At 48.7% G+C, this 19,079-nt stretch overlaps 2 protein-coding genes across 8 annotated transcripts in view; one reads left to right on the plus strand and one right to left on the minus strand.

The window, feature by feature from the left end:
* Positions 1–13,677, minus strand: part of Art1 (ADP-ribosyltransferase 1) — a 14,676-nt gene extending 999 nt beyond the window's left edge. The window contains exons 1-5 of one of the 2 annotated variants that reach the window (XM_004863446.3): positions 13,622–13,677; positions 7,967–8,075; positions 3,988–4,173; positions 2,140–2,920; positions 825–866 (exon numbers count right to left, since the gene is read on the minus strand). In XM_004863446.3, the coding sequence (XP_004863503.1) occupies positions 825–866; positions 2,140–2,920; positions 3,988–4,050 (886 nt within the window). In that variant the 5' untranslated portion in view covers positions 4,051–4,173; positions 7,967–8,075; positions 13,622–13,677. Of the gene's footprint in view, positions 1–824; positions 867–2,139; positions 2,951–3,987; positions 4,174–7,966; positions 8,076–13,621 lie in introns of both variants that reach the window. The other variant, XM_021243235.2, reaches the window with a different exon arrangement.
* Positions 13,678–15,275: 1,598 nt separating this feature from the next.
* Art5 (ADP-ribosyltransferase 5) lies at positions 15,276–19,001 on the plus strand. 6 transcript variants are annotated; one of them, XM_004863445.4, is made up of 5 exons: positions 15,276–15,464; positions 15,783–15,855; positions 17,208–17,937; positions 18,524–18,556; positions 18,647–19,001. In XM_004863445.4, exons 2-5 carry the CDS (start codon positions 15,796–15,798, stop codon positions 18,748–18,750), a joined length of 927 nt encoding a protein of 308 aa, XP_004863502.1. In that variant the 5' UTR covers positions 15,276–15,464; positions 15,783–15,795; the 3' UTR covers positions 18,751–19,001. The 6 variants fall into 6 exon arrangements, with proteins under 6 accessions (XP_004863502.1, XP_021098962.1, XP_087067988.1 ...); XM_021243303.2 differs by having other exon boundaries at positions 18,650–19,001; XM_087211862.1 differs by having other exon boundaries at positions 17,208–17,733.
* The last annotated feature ends 78 nt before the right edge of the window (positions 19,002–19,079 follow it).

Consider the following 19,079-nt stretch of genomic DNA (forward strand, 5'->3'; position numbering starts at 1 on the left):
GGATTAATGGCCCAATGTATGTGGAACTCTGCATACTATTGTGTCAGGGAGGATGGGGGAGCAACGCAGAGGCTGGGGCTCCTGCCTGCCCACTTCTCAAAACCCTGTGGAGGGAGGCAGGAGACAGTCATAGCTGTTTCTTTACCAGAAGTGTCCTGTTCCCACCTGAAGTGGTAGCCCAGCGAGGAAGGCCCTGGCACAGCAAGAGTTCAGGGGAAGAAAAGAGACAGCTGGGTGTCATCTATTCCTATTTGCTTGTTTAGAACTAAGGCCCAGAGGAAGACTAGGTTTGTCAGAGAGAAAGGGCAGAGCCTAGCTTAGAGCTGAGGCCTTCACCCAAGGCCTGGCGTTGGCCTTTTAAGGCAGGCCTGCGGGAGCCCTGAGGACAGTGACAGAGACAGTGATGGTGGGTTCTGCAGCCTGAAGGATGCTGTGGGGAGCAGCCTCAGAACAGTCTGAATCCCTGGGCCTGGCAGCGCCCCTTCCTGTGAGGGAGGGGCAGACCCAGCTAGAGAGCAGGTGGCCCTACTGACCCAACCACCACTTGATACAGTGCACACCCTCTGAGAGAATTTAGCAACTCCCACAGCTGTATGGTTAAGAGGGCTCACTTTTAGAGCTGGGCGTGGTGGCACACGCTTGTAATCTCAGCACTCAGAAGGCTGAGGCAGGAGGATCTTCCTGAGTTGAGGCCAGCCAGGGCTACAAAAAAAGTAGGGTTCTCTTTTTTAATTTGGACATGGCTTTTCTTATAAGAGGGTGATCCAGGTGAGAGACCTACCCCTGAGCACCCTGTTCATCCCTGCACTGAGCCCCACCCTTACCTGAGCCATCCAGACGGCAGGGCCCAGACTTGCACTTCTTGTCTAGAGGAAAGAAACATTGAAGAATCAAAGCCTCAGTAGTTCTCCAGATGGGAAGGACCCTCCGCACTCTGGCATCCCTGCCTTGACTTGATCCAGAAAAAGCTGGAGCGTGTCCTCTCATTCTGTTCCCTGGGGTGGGCCCACCATCTCATGGCTAAGTCTGACTTGACCCTGGCCAGGGAGCAGTGGGGGACCAATGTAGTCATCCATCCAAGTCAGGTCCCTTCCGAGCCACCCCTGCTCCCTGGCCTGTGACTTTACCCCCTTGCCACACCCATCTCGCCCCCTCCCATGCCTTGTCCCTGCCAGGGAGGGCTGGTCTGTGTTGTTGGCCTGTCCTCACCACCATGTCAGCTCCTGAATGCCCATGATGCTGCCCAAATGGGACCTGCAGCCACAGCGGGCCACTTTAGTCCTGGTTAGGGTTCCAGCCAACTGCCTGCTTCTGGCTATGAAAACTGGGCCTCACTCTGCCAGAAATAGCAGACCACAGCCCTTCAGAGATGAAGAATGGGTCCATACTAAGCTGGCTGTGGTAGCACATGCCTGTAATGCCAGTACTATGAGAGGATGAGGCAGGAGGATTGCAAGTTTGACCTTAAAGGGAGATCCTTTCTCAGAAAGGAGAGGAGGTCTGGGGATTTAGCTCAGTGGCACCTGCCTTGCAAGTACAAGGTCCTGAGTTTGATCCCCAGTACCAAAAAGAAAAAAAAAGAGAGGGGCTAGGGATGTAGCTCAGCACAAAGACCCTGGGTTCAATCTTCAGTATCACCCCCTGTCCCATTCTCATGATTCCTTCCCTTGCAAGCCCTGGAGGATGGACAGGAGGTGCAGCCAACACCTGCCTGGTCATAGCTGGAACTGGAATTTAGAGGCACAACACTCATGTGTGCATGCAGTTACGCACATACACACACACTTGCCCAGGACAGTATAGCACATCTGCCTCGTATAAACACCCTGAAAATTCAGGTTGGGACTCATTCATTTTTGACAAGAGCAGTCTGTGTATCGATACTATGGCTAGAAAATAATTCCCTCCCAGCTTCTAGCCTGGAAGAGAGACTGGTCTAAGACCCCTGCCTTGGTCGGGGAGCCTCTTCAGGTGGCCTTCAGGGACATAAAGTCTAGGCCACTCCTGACATGGAGGGGTGCAGAGGCTGGTGCACACGACCTGTTCGCACTGCTGGTTTGCTTTTTGTGTGTGTGCACACTCCTGGCCTGGATGGAGAAGCCCACCTTCCACACAGGTGCCACTCCGTGCCCTCCTCACCTTTGATGTACTCACAGTTGTACATGCTGCGCTTGCCCAGGGCCCGGAGGTAGATGTGGGCAGGCCCCTGGGCTGGTCGGCTGGCATTGATCACCTGGAAGGTCTCAAAGGGAGGGATCAGCACCTCCTCCTCTCCAGGGAAGAAGGAGTAACCTCTGATAGGAGCCCCTAAGCAGGTCCAGATGCCAAAGAAGGTGTCCTCTCCAAACTGCTGGGCTGCGACATTCTTCAGGGACGCAGAGGTGAAGCCCCCCAGCCTTACTGTGGCCCCAGGCCCTACAGGCCGGAAACGCAGGCCGTGCACCCCTCGGTACACCTGGTGGCACCGGGGCGGACGTTGGCCTGTCCCCAGCAGCTGCAGGGCCTCTGTGAGCAGGAAATGGAGCGTCTTGAAGGAGAAGTGCTGGAGGTACTGGGCCCGGGAGCGGCCGGCCTCTCGCACAGCGGCATTGAACTCCTTGTGCAGAGGGCTGTTGGCAGTGTAGGCCAGGAGCGCCACCCCATGCTCATCCCGGAAGCCGGGGGGTGGCGGTGGCGGCCGGGTAGTGCTCAAGCCCCACTCTGGCTCCCAGGCCTGGTGCTCCTGCCACTGGCTGCTGGCCAGTGCCCAGCCCTCTGCATAGACTTTGTTGGCCTGGAACTCCGTGTGGTTGAGTTCTGGGAGGGCAGCTGTCATGGCTGCCGCACAGCCTGAGTACTGGTCATCGAAGGAGGCCAGGGCCATGTCCAGGAGGGTTTCTTGAGGGAAAATGTCTCGTCGTGTGATGGAGTGCCTCTGCACCTGAGAGAGAGACGATGGACCCCTGTCACCCTGAGGTAGGACAGAGGAAATAAAGATACTTTTGAAAAGACTGCAACTTTTAGGACCCAGTTGAAGTCACTCAAGGCTATCCATGTGGGCTTCCCTTGGCTAACTTAGGCTCCTTTCTTTCCAGACCCATTACATCCAGAATACCTCAAGAATACTACAATGGTTTTTGTTTGTTTGTTTGCTTTTTGGTACCAGGGATCGAACTTGGGACCTTGCACCTGTGAGGCAGGCGATGAAACCACTGAGCTAAATCCCCACCCCAACTCTAAGTCTTTAAATTGCCTCAGTTGAGAGAATAAAGAACAGAAACCTGCTCTTAAGAAAACAGACTGACAGAATTCAAAGAATGATTAAACTATCAATCTAAAAACAAAAACAAAAACAAAAAAACCCCCTAAACTGAGCTTCTACCTGTAAAATGGGCCAGTACCCTTCTGGAGGGGGGGCCAGCTTTACTACAGGTCTTCACTCCCTTGAGAGAAACATAAATGTTCCCAGTTCCAAAAGAAAGCCTCTCTCTCTCTCTTTCTCTCTCTCTCTGGGCCACACTCTATTTCTCTGAGTGTGTACTTTTTTTTTTTTGGTACCAGGCATCAAACTGGGGACCTTGCATTTTCGAGGCAGGCGGCAGAACCACTGAGCTAAATCCCCAGCCCCTTGAGCATGTACTTTTATAATTCTTCCCAATAAATCCTTTTATGCCTCTTTCTGACTAATCCTGAACAGTCTTTTGAATCTGCAACTTTTCAGTAGGGAGGGTTTAGGGTCCTTATCTTCACTTGGGCAACCTCCTCCCACCCAGTCTGGTGACAGCCCAGCTGCCAGCTGAGGTGGGACTTGTTCTGCTGAGAAAGGCCAAAGGGTGGCAAGTCCCCAGGAGGATAAGGGATCGGGAGCTGCTGGCTGTGTGCACCCCTGTGCCGTTGCCTGGGGGTGTCCCCTTGGGTGGAGTCACCATCCCCAGGGAAGCATAGGCATTCTTTTCCTCCTTTCAGGGTTCAGCTCTTCCAGGATGGGAAGGTGAAGGATGACCATACCTGAAGGGCATCTGAGAGGCCCACAGACACAAGTAGCAGAGACAGCATGGCAGGAACCTGCATGTTGGAGGTGAGCCTGCTCAAGTTGGTTTCACTTTTTGGATCTCAGATTCCTCATCTGGAAAATCGCAGCGTTAATCTGTAGAGTTTAGTAAACTGCCACCTTGTGTGTGCCACTCCCAGTGCCTGGCAAGATAGAAATAGAGATTCAGAAGAAAGAGGGGAACCTTCTTGTTGGAAGGACTACAGGAGACTTCCTGGAGGAGAGGACATGTGAACAGGGTCTTGTAGGGTAAATAGGAAAAAAAGACATCAGCACATTGAGACTGGGAGAGAAAAGACTGAAGTTTGGGGGGGAAGGGGATGTGGGGTATCCTGAATAGATAGAACGAAGGTATCAGAGGTAGGAAGTCTGAGGATGTGGAGGGAAGGACACGTCTAGCCTGGCAGAGCTCGCAGTGGGGAAATGCTGGGGATGAGGCCAGTCAGAAGGGACTTGACTACCACTTGAGAGGTCTGGGCTTCACCTTCCCTGGGGCTGAGGCCAGAGCAGGGGCAGTTCCTGGAGAGGCGAGAGGTGGGGCTGGAGCCACACTCTAGGGACAGGCTGAGAGGAGGCCAGGGGCCAGAGAGCCTGATGCACACAGGGGCGCAGCCGAGACCACTTCTGGGCCTCAGCTGCACCCAGGGAGGGGCAGGTGGAGACCCCTGGGTGCCAAGGAGGACAGAGTTAAGAAGAACCCTACTTCCCATGTGCAGCCAAGAAAATTGCAACCTCCTGCACCCTGAAGGTGGGCACCTTGAGGGCCCAAAGTTCTGTAGGAAGAGGCCCACCCAGTGCTGAGTCAGGACTGGGACAGAGGTCCCTAAGCCAGTGCTGCCTCTGTGCTGACTCCTCTTTCTTTTTTTTCTTCTTCTTTTTATTTTATTGCAAAGTAATACCTGTTTGTAGTGGGGAAAGTGATTATATGTCCTTGGTCATAAGCCCAGGGCTCCTTCCTTCTTTCTCTCTCTGCATTCTCTTTCCCTCTCCTAGGCACAGCAGCCAGTGGGGAGGGAGTGGCTCTCAGGACCTTTCTCAGAGCATATGCAAATGATGCCATATTTATGTGCACACATACATGTATAGTTTTCTGTGTGTGGCCTGTTTTGTTTTTTTATTGTCATTTTTCAGAAAAAAAATAAACATTATAATGCTTACACACACATCCTGTAGTCCCCGTGCCCCAGGAAACAGTACATCAAGGGCTTCTTTCCCGCCTGTACACACAGATCTACCTTGTTCATTACGGTGGCAGCAGGGTGTGTTTTATGGTATAGTTAAACCATATGTCAAACACTTAGATTTCTTCCTAATTTTTATGTATTATATATAATCTACAGTGAACATTCATTAAATAAATTCTTGTCTACTTATGCTCATATTTTTTTGTTTTGTTTTGTTTTGTTCTTTGGTACTGGGCATCGAACTTGGGTCCTTGCACTTGTGCAGCAGGCAGCAAAACCACTGAGCTAAATCCCTGGCCCCTATGCTCATATTTTTATAGGAAAGGGTTTCAGAAGTAGAATGAGGTTTCAAGAATATGAGTATATATTTTTTATTTTGCCTTTTTTTTTTTTTTTGGTACCAGGGATCAAACTCCGGTCCTTGAGCTTTTGAGGCAGGCGGCAGAACCACTGAGCTAAATCCCCAGCCCCTATATTTTTTTATTTTGACAGGCACTGCCAAACTGCCATTCTGAGGCAGGAGGATCAAAGTTCAAGTCCCCGGGGATCATCTGGGCAACTTAGCAAGATCCTGTTTTAAAATTTAAAAAAATAAAAAAATAAAATGGCTGGGGATGTAGCTCAGCGGGTTTGATTCCCAGTACTATGAAACAAAACAAGATAAAACAAAACAAATACATTGGCATTCAAAAGGTACCAGTTTACTGCTTCCCCCCACACACACACCAAATGAAGGAGAGTTCTGGAGTGCTCTTTTCTCCACATCTTAGCCAGTATTGGGTGTTTTTATTTCATTTTAATTTTCATTTAACTGGTTTAGAAATAATATACTCATGTTACTACCAACACAAAGTCATAAATACACCTTTCGCCTCCAAAAGTTTTCTTGTGTACCTTTTTAAAATTTTGATGTCATTTTGCTTTTGCATCTTTGTGTTTGTGGTAAGAACACATAATATGAGATTTACCCTCTCAACACATTTTTAAGTGCCCAGTACCTTATTGTTAATAATAGGCACTATGTTGCACCAGAATAGACTTTAAAAGGATACCTTGCTCATTGTTATAGTCTCTGTACATTGTAAGTGCTCATTAAAGAGTGCACTGAGAATGTCTCAGACTTCCAGGAAGATGGCAGTGGTAAGCAGCAACAAATCAACTTTTCCAAGATTTAGAATACAGACGCTGGAAAATAAGAACTTAGGGAAGAAAAGGAGGAGGGGAGGAGGGATCCTTGGGAGGTGGATCCTTGGGACCTAGGAAGGATCTGAAGGAAAAATTGGAGCCTACAGAGAAATTGAAGAGACTGATCTCAGTGCAGAAAAAAGAAGAGGCAATCTGCATTTTCTCCCTGGCTCCTGGTGTGAGAAAGGAAGATTGAATCTACAGAGACACAGTGAAAGTAGGGGACTCCAAAGACCTCCAGGGAGAAACACACTAAGTAGACTAGAGCAGTAGATGCTGTGTGATACAACAGCTGGTGTGTGACTCCAGTCCAAGGGGCTGCCGTATCCCCTGGAGAAAGTGCTTGGTTGGGTGCCATTTTAGAGAGGGGCCAACTGAACCCAGGACTCAGAGCAGCTGTGTGTTGGCTTCATCTCAGAGCCTCCAGTGTTAAACTCCCACAGTGACTGGCTGAGGGACAACTACAGGAGACATCCAGGGTCAGGGAGCCACGGTCAGGCTAGCAAGAAACACCCTACGTGTTATAAGCTAAAGGACTCAGGACCCAACCTCACAACCAGAGGTCAGGATCAGCCTGAACCTTCATGGATTTGGAAGTATCAGAACCAGCACCCCACCCTAACCCTATTGTAAGGTTGCTGGGATTATCTGACATGGATCTGGGCTCTGACTGCCTCCTTTGTCAGTGAGAGCAGAGTCACATCCTGAATTGGACCCTGCCACAAAATTGTAGACTCCAAAAGATAACCACAGGCTTGAAAACAGAAATTTCTTCTCCCTTTTTTTTTCTTCTCTTTGCTGTATTTTTTAAAATTTCTGTTCCTTTTTTTTCCATGAGTGTGAACAATGTATTAGTTTTGTGTTTTGTTTTGTTATTGTTTTTCTTTTTTCCTTCTTTCCTTCCCTCCTGTCTTCTTCATCAGTTTCTCGAGGCTTGGGTAATCTTCCTTTATCCTTCAGCCTTGCTTCTAATCTCTTTCTCATCTGTTATTTCTGTTTTTATCCCCCTGCTTGTCTCTTTAAAATTTTCCCCTTAAGGTAAAATCACTCTATTGAGAAGATATTTACCGTATACAATTTTCTGATTTGTCTTAGAGTTTATTACATAACTATACATCTTGTACCTATGGTTAAAGGTGGCAAGTTAACAGTTATCACAGTTTGTCGTTTTCTAGTCTGTGTTTAATGCTATTGTTATTACTGATTGTACTACTTTAGCCAAGGTGACATAGTTGCTGTGATCAACTGATCTTCCTTTTATGTCAATACCAAGATTGTCTGGGGATCATAAACAATAGTATATAGTCCAGTACCAGAGAACTGGGTGCTAGGCCAAACAGCCTGTACAACCGTAATAAATTGAAGATGCAGGATCCTGGGACAGACTCACAAGCCTCCAGCTATGCTTGGAGGCCATCTCTGAAAAGTAGTCATTTCCTAAAGAGATCTAATACTAGTAATAAAGCTATGTACCATAAGGAATTTACAAACCTGAAAACAAAGAAAACAAATCAACAATAACAAAATAGAAAATCAGAAAACAGTGAAGCACTATGCAACCCATTACCTTCAACTCAACCAAGGCAAATCCATGAGGCATTGAGGTGGAAGAAATCCAAAGCGATCCATCTGAATTTTCTAAAATGGTAGCAGCAGAAGTAACAAAATGAATGTCTCTGACAAAAAAATAGAAATAATTAAACAGATAATTAAAGAGATGATGACCATAATGAAAGAAATGGTTAATGAATCTAGAATATAGATTGTTTTAAAAATATAAGCTTATAAAAGACATACAGGGCCAGGGTTTAGTTCAGTGACACTGCGCCTGCCTCACAAGCATAAGGTCCTGAGCTGGATCCCTGGTACCAAGAAAAAAAAAAAAGACATGCAAACCATGAATTCCCAACATAGAAAAGAAATGGACTCCATAAAACAGACTCAAATAGAAATCCAGGACATTAAAAATTGTACCGAAGGGCCAAGGATTTAGCTCAGTGGCACCACGCCTGCCTTGCAAGCACAAGTACCTGAGTTCAATCCCCAGTACCACGGAGGAAAAAAAAATTGTCCTGAAAGTATATGCAACAGAGTCTGCCAGTGTGAAGATAAAATATCAGATCTAGAAGATAGAGTTATGGTTGGTGATCATCAAATGAAAGACCTCTTAAAAATAGCAAGGGAGGGGGCAGGGATTTAGCTCAGTGGTTCCACCACCTGCCTCGAAAGCGCAAGGTCTCAAGTTCAATCCCTGGTACCAAAAAAAAAAAAAGAAAGAAAGAAAAACATAGCAAGGGACCATGAACAATAAATCCAGCAGCTGATAGATGATGCAAAGAAGACTAATAAAAGATTAATTGGAATCTATGAAGAATCAGAAGATAGCATAAAGGGCATAAAAAACCTGTTGACAGACATAATAACAGAAAACTTCCCAAACATGGAATAAGAATTTGGTAAGTGAGGCATATAGAACTTTAAATAGCCATGATCAGAAAACACTACAGCAAGGCATATAATAGCCAGGATTCCAGAAATTCAACACAAGAATATTAAAAGCTATTAGAAAAATAAGTAATAAAAGCTGTTAGAGAAAAGAAATCACTTATAAAGGAAAACTCATTGGAATCACAGCAGATTTCTCAACACAAAACCTTAAGTCAAAGAGAGCTTAGAGTGAAGTATTTCAAGCCCTAAAAAAGAACAACCTCTAACCCAAATTAATGTGCCCTGCAAAATTATCTATCAAAGTTAATGGAGAAATAAGATACTTCCATGATAAAGAACACCTGAAAAAAATTCTTGACCACCAAACCAGCACTCCAAAAAGTTCTGAAGCATTTGCTAGAAAAAGACAATGAAGACAATTCCAAGGATCCCAATAGAATGAATCTACCAGGCAAGGCAAGCAATTACACAGAAGGAAAGAAAGGCAACCAAAACCAGGAAAATAATATGACAAAGATAAGTCAATACATATCAATTATAACCATCAATGTAAACGGTCTCAATTCACCAATGAAAAGAAACAGACTGGCAGAATGGATCAAGAAATGATCCAACAATATGCTGCATACAAGACACATTTGACTGAAAAATAAATTCATAGACTGAAAGTCAAAGGAGCCGGAGATTTAGCTCAGTGGTTCTGCTGCCTGCCTTGCAAGTGCAAGGTCCCAAGTTTGATCCCTGGTACCAAAAAACAAACAAACAAACAAACAAACAAAGTCAAAGGATGGAAAACAATACTTCATGAGACAGGGTCCCAGAAAAAAGCAGGCTTAGCTATTCTATTTGCAAACAAAGTGAATTCAAGCCAACACTGATCAGAAGAGACAAAGAAGGTCATTACCTTCTTGTTAAGGGAACAATCCAAGAGGAAGAGATAACAATCACACATATATATGCATTAAATACAAGTGTTCCCAACTATATAAAACAAACACTAATGGATATGAAAACTCAGATAAGCAGGCCAGGCATGGTGGTGCATACCTGTCATCCCAGCCCTCTGGAGGCTGGGCAGGAGGATCGCCCCAAGTTCGGGGCCAGCCTGGACTACAAAGCAAGACCCTGTCTCAACCCCCCCAATCAGATAAACACTAAAACAATTATAATGGGGGACCTCAATGTCCCGCTGTCACAAGTAGATCAACTAGACAAAAAAATCAACAGAGAAATATTAGAGCTGAATCAAACCGTCGAACAAATGGACTTAGTAGATATCTACATCCCACAACAACAGAATACACATTCTTCTCAGGAGCACATGGGGCTTTCTCCAAAATAGACCACGTATTAGATCATAGAACACGCTTAAGTAAATGCAAAGAACTGAAATTATCCCATGCATATTATCAGATCATAGAGCAAAGAAATTGGAAATCAATGGCAAAAACCCCCACAAAAACTTCATAAACACATGGAAATTAAATAACATCCTCCTTAACAACTACTGGGTCACAGATGAATTTTTTAAAATTTTTGATCCAGTCCTATTTTCTGCATCCTTAATTCTGTCTTTGAGGGTTTTTTGGTTTTGGGTTTTTTTTGGTACCAGGGATCGAAGTCAGGACCTTGTGCTTGCGAGGCAGGCAGCGGAACCATTGAGCTAAATCCCCAGCCCTGAGTTTTTCTTTTAACCTTGCATCATAGCACTGACCAGGAGATTGGAACCCATCTCGGGGGGTCTCTGATAACTGGCACTCAAGGTGGTGGCACAGACCCACGAGGGATCATCTGCTTGGTGACGCCCACTTAGGGTGGACGAGATGTATTGATGACACAAGGGAAAAATTTTTACCAGGTACTCCTTAGACAGAGGACTAACATCTAGAACAGTGGTGGTGAACTTATTGCACATGTGTATTTTTCTTTTATGACAAAATATTTTAATATATGAATTGCTTTTTCTAAACTAAAACCTCAGTATTCAGATTTAATTATAACCTTGATCCTTTGTGATAAATAAGTGGGTTTGGGGTTGCAGTTTGGGCACTCGATCCCTAAAATATTCACCATCACTGATCTAGAATATATAAAGAACTAAAAAAAAAAAAAATCAGGGCCAGGGATTTGGCTCAGTGGTTCTGGTGCCTGCCTTGCAAGTGCAAGGTCCAGAGTTCGATCCCCAGTACCAAAAAAAAAAATCAAACTCTCAAAATTTAAAGACCCAACCCAAAAATGGGCATCTGAAATGAATAGACATTTCTCTGATGAAGTAGAAACAGCAAATAAATATATGAAAAAATATTCAACATCCCTGGTCATTCATTTTTAATGCAAATTAAAACAATGCTGAGACTCCATCTCACTCCAGAAAGAATGGCTATCATCAAGAAATCAACCAATAACAAATGCTGGCGAGGCTGTGGGGAAAAAGGAATCCTTCTACATTGTTGGTGGTAATGTAAATTGGTGCAACTACTATGGAAATCAATATGGAGATTCCTCTAAAAACTTAAACTAGGGATTCCATTTGACCCAGCTGTTCCCCTTCTAGGTATCTTCCTGACAGAGTTAAAAGCATACCACACACCACAGTACAGTATGCACGCCCATGTTTATAGCAACACAATTTATAATAGATAAATCTTGGAAACAGTCCATATGCCCATCAACAGATGAATGGATAAAGAAATTGTGGTATTTATGTACAATGGAGTAGTACTCTGCCATAAAGAAGGATAAATGTGAGTCATTTTTAGATAAATGGATGCACCTCAAGAGCATAATTTTAAGTGAAATAAATCAGACACACAATTTTTTTTAATGAATGCTCAGGTTTAGAGGTGAAATGATGAATTCACTTTGGAAAATGTGAACTCTCCAGGGGAAAATGTCCAAGAGATAGTAGAATGGATAATGAGAAGAGACCTTTGAGTCTATGTATTGAAATCAGATCAGCAATGAGATCTCCAGGGAAACAGGAAAGAGAAAAGAGCAGCTAGAAAGGTAATCAAACCTCAGGTGGAGCAAGTATTCCTTGGGTTAGTAGAAGCTCTTTGCTTCTGGCCTTTGGGCCCTGTAAGATACCCTGGAGTCCTTGTGATAAATTCTCCTTGAAAGCCAAGTGTGGTGGCACATGCCTGTAATCCCAGTGCTCCGGAGGCTGAGGCAGGAGAATCACCACCACCCTGGTCTATATATTGAGTTCAAGACCAACCTGGACTACATAGCAAGATGCTGTCTCAATTTTTAAAAAAAATCCCCTCAAGGCTTAATCTAGCTCAGGGCAGTTCCTGTTCGCTTGCCATCAGAAAGGTCTCATGTAACACATCATCTCCATTATGGTGCCCAGTCACCCAAGATGATCACCTGGGTGTCTGTCCATTCATTCATTGATGAAGAATTCCTGTAGTTACCAATTCGTGCTGGGCACAACAAAGGCCCCTCTTAGCTTCTTCTCCTTGCCCATAACCCCTTCCCCATAACCCCAGCCCTGCTCAGGTTTACACCTGCCTCCTCACAGATGTCCCTGCCTCTTCCATCACCCCTGCTAGTCCACCTGCCACAGAGCAGGGAGAGCAGTTCCTAAAGCTCGGCTGTGGTCATTTTCCTTTGCTGCTTAAAAACTCTGTGCTAGGGCTGGGAATTTAGCTCAGTGGCACCGCACCTGCCTCGCAAGTGAAAGGTCCTGACTGAGTTCGATCCCTGGTAGCAAAAAAAAAGACCTCTGTGCTAAAGCTGACTGGAAGAACTATCTCAGAAAACAGGCTGAAAATGCATCGTGGAAATTACTTGCTTTTTCAGAAAGCAGAAAAACAAAAACATCCCTCCATACCCTCAGGACAGAGTCCAACCTCCTTAGCCTGGTCTTCCAGGCCCTCTGTCACTTGGCCTTCTGTGACCTCTTTAGCCTGGTGCCCCACCACTCCTGCTTGGCTTCTCCAGTACAGAACAAAGCTCCAGGTGGGGCTCTGCTGTGTCCCCTCTTGGGCCACCGTCTCCTGGCTGCCCACTCTTCAAGGCTCACTTAGCTCAGGGGCCCCTTCAGGAAGCCCTCTGACTCCCCATGGCTTGTACATCCATCACTCTGTGCTGTCCTCTGTCACTGCCCTTATGTATGCCCCATTCCCCTCCTGGCCCATGAGTTCTGTGAGGGCAGGGACCAGGTATGACCCCATTCTGTGTCCCCAGGGCTCAGCCCAAGCCCAGGCACAGATGAGCCCCCCAAAATGTGTGCTGAGGGCCAGGGATTTAGCTCAGGGGCGCCATACCTGCCTGGCAAGCCCAAAGTCCTGAGAAAAGATTGCTGAGAGTCTGAGAGGGTTTCTGGACACAGCTGACATGGCAAACCACTGCAAGGCAGGTGGACTGCTGACCCCCATGGCCAGTGTCTCGGGATCTCAGAGGCAAAGTGGGGGACCAGAATGAGGAGGGATGGTGTGGAAGTGAGGAAGTAGAGTCATTGGGCAATCCCTTTCCATAGCCGAGGTTGCTGCCCTTTGCCCTTCGTCATCCTGCTCAGGGAAATTCTCTTGTCGTTTCTCCTCTTCCAGGCCCTTGCTGAACATTCTCTTTTGGGAATGTGACCCCAAATCTCTCCCCAAGAATCCCAAATTTTCCCATGTCTCCCAACCTTCCTAGGTATCCCAAATCTCCCCATCAAATGTTAAACTTTTCCTTATGACTCCTTAAGCTCCATTAGTTCCCCCAAATTCCATTTCAAAAAAACTCTTTCCCTGCCCCTCACCCAAGAAGAGGGTGGCAAGCCCCTTACCTAGGCCTTCTCCAGGGTTGGGAAGCTGCTGTTGGTCTCTTGCAATGGTCACCAGTGCAAGGGGAGGACAGGGTTCTCCTTTATACTGTCACCTCTCCACCCCTTGTACCTCCCTCACACAGCTGCTCAGAAATATGACACTCCCCCATCTATTTCTGGATGTTTCCTGAAGACTCAGGAACACTAGCCTCTGCCCAGTCTGACCTGGGCCTGTGTTCTTCCCATGAAAAAGGAAAGCCCTGTTGTCTGCGGCGTGGAGGATCTCAGCTGGGACAGCTGCCTCCTCCCTGGGTTGAGTCCTCCCTCTGGCCAGCCCAGAAGAGGACAGAGGTGGCTGCCACACCTCTAGCCCAGGGCCATCTCCTTACATTTTGTTTCTTTCTTGTGAGCATCAAGACTCACCCAAGGTGCAAGGAGAGATTTGGACTAAAGAGCCTGGATTCTGTATCTCAGCTCCAGCCTGACTTGCCCCTGCCCCATGACTATATTTGACTCTATCTCTTGGGGCCTTGTGGAGGTTACAGGTCCTAGGATGGGAGAAGCAATTCCTAAAGCCAGAAGGTGTAGAGAGGACAAAGCAGCGGCCCCTGTAAGTCTGGCTCCGGGGCTGTCCCAGCAGGCCAGGCTGTCCCCACACAGCATCTCTTGTCCCAGCAACTGCAAACACACAGGTCCCTGCAGGGAGAAGGGTAGGCGGGATGTGTAGGCAAGGTGCTATTTTTCCCAAGGACAGTGAACCATAAAGTGACTCCTGATTTTCTCATTGAGGAGGGCCCTGGGGTGGCCATTCTCACTGGAAGGGGGTAAGAGCACTCTGTTTGGGGGGATGCTACTCTGTCCACCATCCTCCTCCACACTTGCTCTTGGAATATTTCCTCTTCCTCTTTGGTCTTCAGGAACGGTTTTGGGGGAAAACAAACAAACAAAAAAGCAGGACTCTGGGCGGTGAAGGAAACTCTTCATTTGGCTGACAATCAGAGCGGCTTGGGACAGGCATGGGACAAATTAATGAGCCAGACTGGGATGGAGTCCTTTGGATAGGTCTAACCTGCCATGCCCACCCCTGGCCCAGCAGGCAGCATCTCTCAGATCCTAACATTCAGGAGCCCTGCTCTGCGGAGGAAAGGATACCTACCCCTCCTTCAGGCTAAGGGTGATGCCACCTACAGATTCCTCAGCTGGCCCCTTCTCCAGTTACCTCTAATAGGGCATCCAAAACTCAGAGCCCGGTTATTTATAGACTGGCCCAGAGGAGTCCCCGGGGAGAGGGAGCTAGTGTTTACAAACACAGGGTCACCAGAATCTGAGATCAACTTGCCCCTGATTCAACTCTGCCCTGGGGAAGGGGCAGGGGATAAAGAGGAGGGAGGGGCGCGGGGGCTGCGCAGATGCTGGAGCACGTGACCCAACGAGTAGGCCATATGCAAATCGTATGCAAATCAGCGACTGCACCAGTGGCCCCTCTTGGCTAGTGCTGGCCCCGGAGCGACCCTCGCCCAGCTCCCTGGCCGAGTGGTCTGGGGGCAGGGCGGGCCTGGTTAGGCCCCCCTGAGGCAGAGTCTCACAAGTTCCTTCTCCAACCTGGCCTGGCACGGAGGGTGCTGGAGGGGAACCCACCGTCCTCCGCAGGGCAGTTTCGGCGCTCAGCCCCTCACTCCGCCACTCCCGCTCCCCACGCCCTGCGTCCGTTGTTGGGCGACAGGTGTCGGGTTACAGCCCAGGGGCTATAGTTAGCCGCGGGACTTTGTGTGGCAATCTGCGGAGAGCGCCGCGCCCGCCGACTCTAGCCCCCTGCTAGCCGCTAGCGCCAGCGCTGTCCTCCCTCAGCCCGCACAGCCTCCAGGTGGGTCCTTGGTCCCGGACCCGGCTTTCCAGGCGGAGCCCTACGACCGCCCCACCTGTACAGTGGGTCGGAGCATCCGGGCGCGGAGACGCTGGGTGGGGGGTGTCTGCGAGTCTGGGGAGCCAAGACTCGGGTTTGAGAGGGGACAATAAAATCCAAGGCCCCGCCCACCCGTAGGCCCCGCCCCCTAACACGCCCGCGCCCGCCTGGGCGTGGATCCAAGGATCTCTCAAGTGGCGGGAGGAAGGGGCCTGGGGCCCATCGAAGCCGGGACTCCAGCGCTGCAGGTCTCACTTTCACCTGGACTTCACCGTGCAGGACTCCTCCAGGGATGACGCTGGAGGCTCTGCTGATCGTCCTCAACTGCCTCGGCCTCCACACCCTCTGGCAGGTAACTCCCGGAACCATCCCTTGCCACCAAGGGGACTGTTGGGGCGCAGATCCTGAGGAGGTGGACTGGGGGGTGACGCCTCAAACGTCCCCTCCATTGCACCGAATCCTCCTCCTCTCAGGAGCTTCCAGCCCTGGGGAACCTCAAGTTCCCACTCCCTGTCCCAGAACCCATGGACATCCACAGCTCCTCCTGTGATCCTGCCTCCTTACGTGTCAGCCCTCTCTAGGGACTACCTCCAACTTTGTCCTCCCAAGCTGCTTTGGTTACCTGTGTGCTGCTCTCTGGGACACCACCCCGACCCCAGGCTTGGGATAAAGGCTTTTTTTTGTTTTGTTTTGTTTTGGTGGGGTTTTTTTGTGACAGGCTCTCGCTATATTGTTCAGGCTGGTCTTGAACTTGAACTCACTATGTAGCTCAGGCCTCAAACTCGTGGGGATCCTCCTGCCTCAGCCTCCTGAATGCTGGGATTATGGGCATGAGCCACCATACCTGGCAGGATAAAGGCTTTTGTCTGAAGCCGGGGAAAACGCAGGAATCTCAGAACTGGCAGTGATTTGGAGTACTGATTGAACACTCACAAAGGCTTCCCAAAGGATGAGAGGGAAAGAGTCTGAGGAGGATGGAAATAATGGCGTCAGGTAGTTGGACAGTGAACACTGGCCATTGGCTGTGCTTGTTTATCATCAGCAGACTGAATCTTAGAGCCAGAAAGTGCCTGGAGTCATGGAAGCTCACCTTCCCATTGAGTTCAGAAACATTTCTAACGATAAGATGACACCTTTTAGATTGTCCAGAAGTCACCTTCACACAATCCTCTCAATATCCCTGCAAGGTTGGAAGTATCCTCATTTACAGGTGGAAAACCTGAAGCTCGGAAAAGATGAGCCTTGCCAAGATCTTACAGCTATTAGGTGGTGTTTGGATCCATGTCGGTCCAACTCCAGAGCCTGTGTTGTTTATGCCTCTCCTTAGGCCCTTGCCAAGTTGCATACACCAGATGTTTGGGCAGAGAAATGAGATTCTGAACTGGGCACAGTTGTGCACGCTGTAATCCCAGCCATTTGAGACCCTGAGGCAGGAGGATCACAAGTTCAAGGCCAGCTTGGGCAATTTAGCCTGGGCATGTCTCAAAATAAAAACTAAGAAGGGGTAGGGATATAGCTTAGTGGTAGAGTGCTTTCTTAGCATTTGCAAGGAGGTTCTGGGTTCAATCCCCAGTGCTACCAAAAACAAAAAAAGAAAGGAAGGAGATTCTGTATTTCTGAACTGGCCTGCCACCAGGACCCCTATCTAGTGCTATGAACTTACATTCTTTCCCATTGTGGCTCCTCTCTTCCTTATACCCATAGGCCCAGGCTGTTCCTATCCTGCCCCTGGGCCTGGCTCCAGACACTTTTGATGATGCCTATGTGGGCTGCTCGGAGGTCATGGAAGAGAAGGCAGCCGCCCTGCTAAAAGAGGAGATGGCCCACCATGCCCTGCTGCGGGAGTCCTGGGAAGCAGCCCAGGAAGCCTGGGAGTACCAGCGTCGAGGGCTCACTCTGCCCCCTGGCTTCAAAGCCCAGCATGGGATAGCCATTATGGTCTATACCAACTCATCTAACACCTTGTACTGGGAGCTAAACCAGGCTGTGCGAACGGGCGGTGGCTCCCGGGAGCACTACATGAGGCACTTTCCCTTCAAGGCCCTGCATTTCTATCTGACTCGAGGCCTACAGCTGCTGCAGGGCAGTGGAGGCTGCAGCAGGGCACCTGGGGCGGTGGTGTTTCGAGGTGTGAGCAGCCTTCACTTTGAACCCAAGAGGCTTGGGGACTTGGTCCGCTTTGGCCAGTTTGCCTCCAGCTCCCTGGATGAGGCAGTGGCGCGCAGGTTTGGTAATGCCACCTTCTTCTCTCTAAGGACTTGCTTTGGGGCCTCTATCCAGGCCTTGTCTGTCTTCCCTGAGGAGCGTGAAGTGCTGATTCCCCCCCATGAAGTCTTCTTGGTCACTGGGTTCTCCCAGGATGGAGCCAGGAGCATAGTGACTCTCTGGAGCTATAATCAGACCTGCAGCCACTTTAACTGTGCATATCTGGGTGGTGAGCTGTGCGTGGGGAATGCGGGATTGGCAGGGTGGGTGAAATAAGCCAGAATGTCCCCACATAGTCCCCAGAGTCTTCAGGAGACCACTTGGTTAATGGTGAAAGTTGGAGGCAGGAAGTGAGCTGCAGTTGTCCTCTTAGAATCAGTCTGCCAGGTCCTATAAGCATTTTCCAGATCCATGAATATTCTCAGATGAGCCTATATGTTCTCAAAAAGTTCCACCTGCTGCACAGTCTCCTGGACCAAAGGAGCCTGGTTAAGGAAGTTGGCATACACAGCAAAGATTCAGGAGTACAGCTTTAGGTCTCAGGAAGCCCCGGGCTTGATGGGGGTGACAGGTCACAAATGTGCTATTCCCAAGGGTTAGGGGGCACTGAATGGAGGAGTGACTGGGTGTGGGTGGGAACAGGGATGGATAGGCAATCCGAAGGACTTCCGGGGGAAGGGAAAAGGAAGGGAAGTCAGAAGTTTGTTATTAGGTGAAGGGAAAGACAGACAGAGAGGGGGAATGGCCCTGCCAGGACCTGCTAAGAAGGACATTTGGCCTATGTCTCATTGAGCTCATTGAGCTGTCTGTTGCAGGGCAGAAGAGGCGGGGCTGTGTGTCGGTACCAGGTGGGTTACTTTCCTGCCTCCTCTGTCAGCTGCTTCGACTCCCCTTCAGCCTTCTGAGCCCTTCACTGATTTTTCTTCTTTCTCCAACAGTAGGGCAGCCAGAGTCACCCTATGAAGGGGCTTTCCCTCTGCTCTCGTGGAAGACCCCATTCTTGGCCCCTGGGAAGTTCCAGCTCTCAGAAGCTGGGCCCTGAAAGCCAACATTGCCACTTAGGATCCTGGGAACTGGTGAGCCTCATGTGAAGAAAACGGGCTTAAAACGGCCTTGAGAAGCAAGAGCATGGTTCCGGACCTAGCCTTAGCAGCCGTCTCCTCAGTCCGGGTCTGGGGAGACCTGAGGCCATGGCAGGGTTGAGGGAGTCCCACTATGTGGTGGGGACTTCCTGGGACAAGCAAGGGAAGTGCTGTGTTGGCCACTCAATTAAACAGTGTTGTAGTGTGGAGACATGGAATTTGATGACTGGTTTACTCTCTGACACCGGACCACCTGCCCTTGCCAGGCTCAGGGACTGAGGGACTAAAG

Source organism: Heterocephalus glaber, unplaced genomic scaffold, assembly GCF_053883595.1.
Source record: "Heterocephalus glaber isolate CG9 unplaced genomic scaffold, H.glaber_assembly_v1.0 deba00001428, whole genome shotgun sequence".
Classification (NCBI taxonomy): domain Eukaryota; kingdom Metazoa; phylum Chordata; class Mammalia; order Rodentia; family Bathyergidae; genus Heterocephalus; species Heterocephalus glaber.

Coding starts and splice junctions, on each gene's coding strand:
- Art5 (XM_004863445.4), top strand. CDS start 15,796: ATGACGCTGGAGGCTCTGCTGATCGTCCTCAACTGCCTCGGCCTCCAC. Junction 17,938..18,523: donor TAACTGTGCATATCTGGGTG/GTGAGCTGTGCG, acceptor TGTCTGTTGCAG/GGCAGAAGAGGCGGGGCTGT. Junction 18,557..18,646: donor GGGCTGTGTGTCGGTACCAG/GTGGGTTACTTT, acceptor TTTCTCCAACAG/TAGGGCAGCCAGAGTCACCC.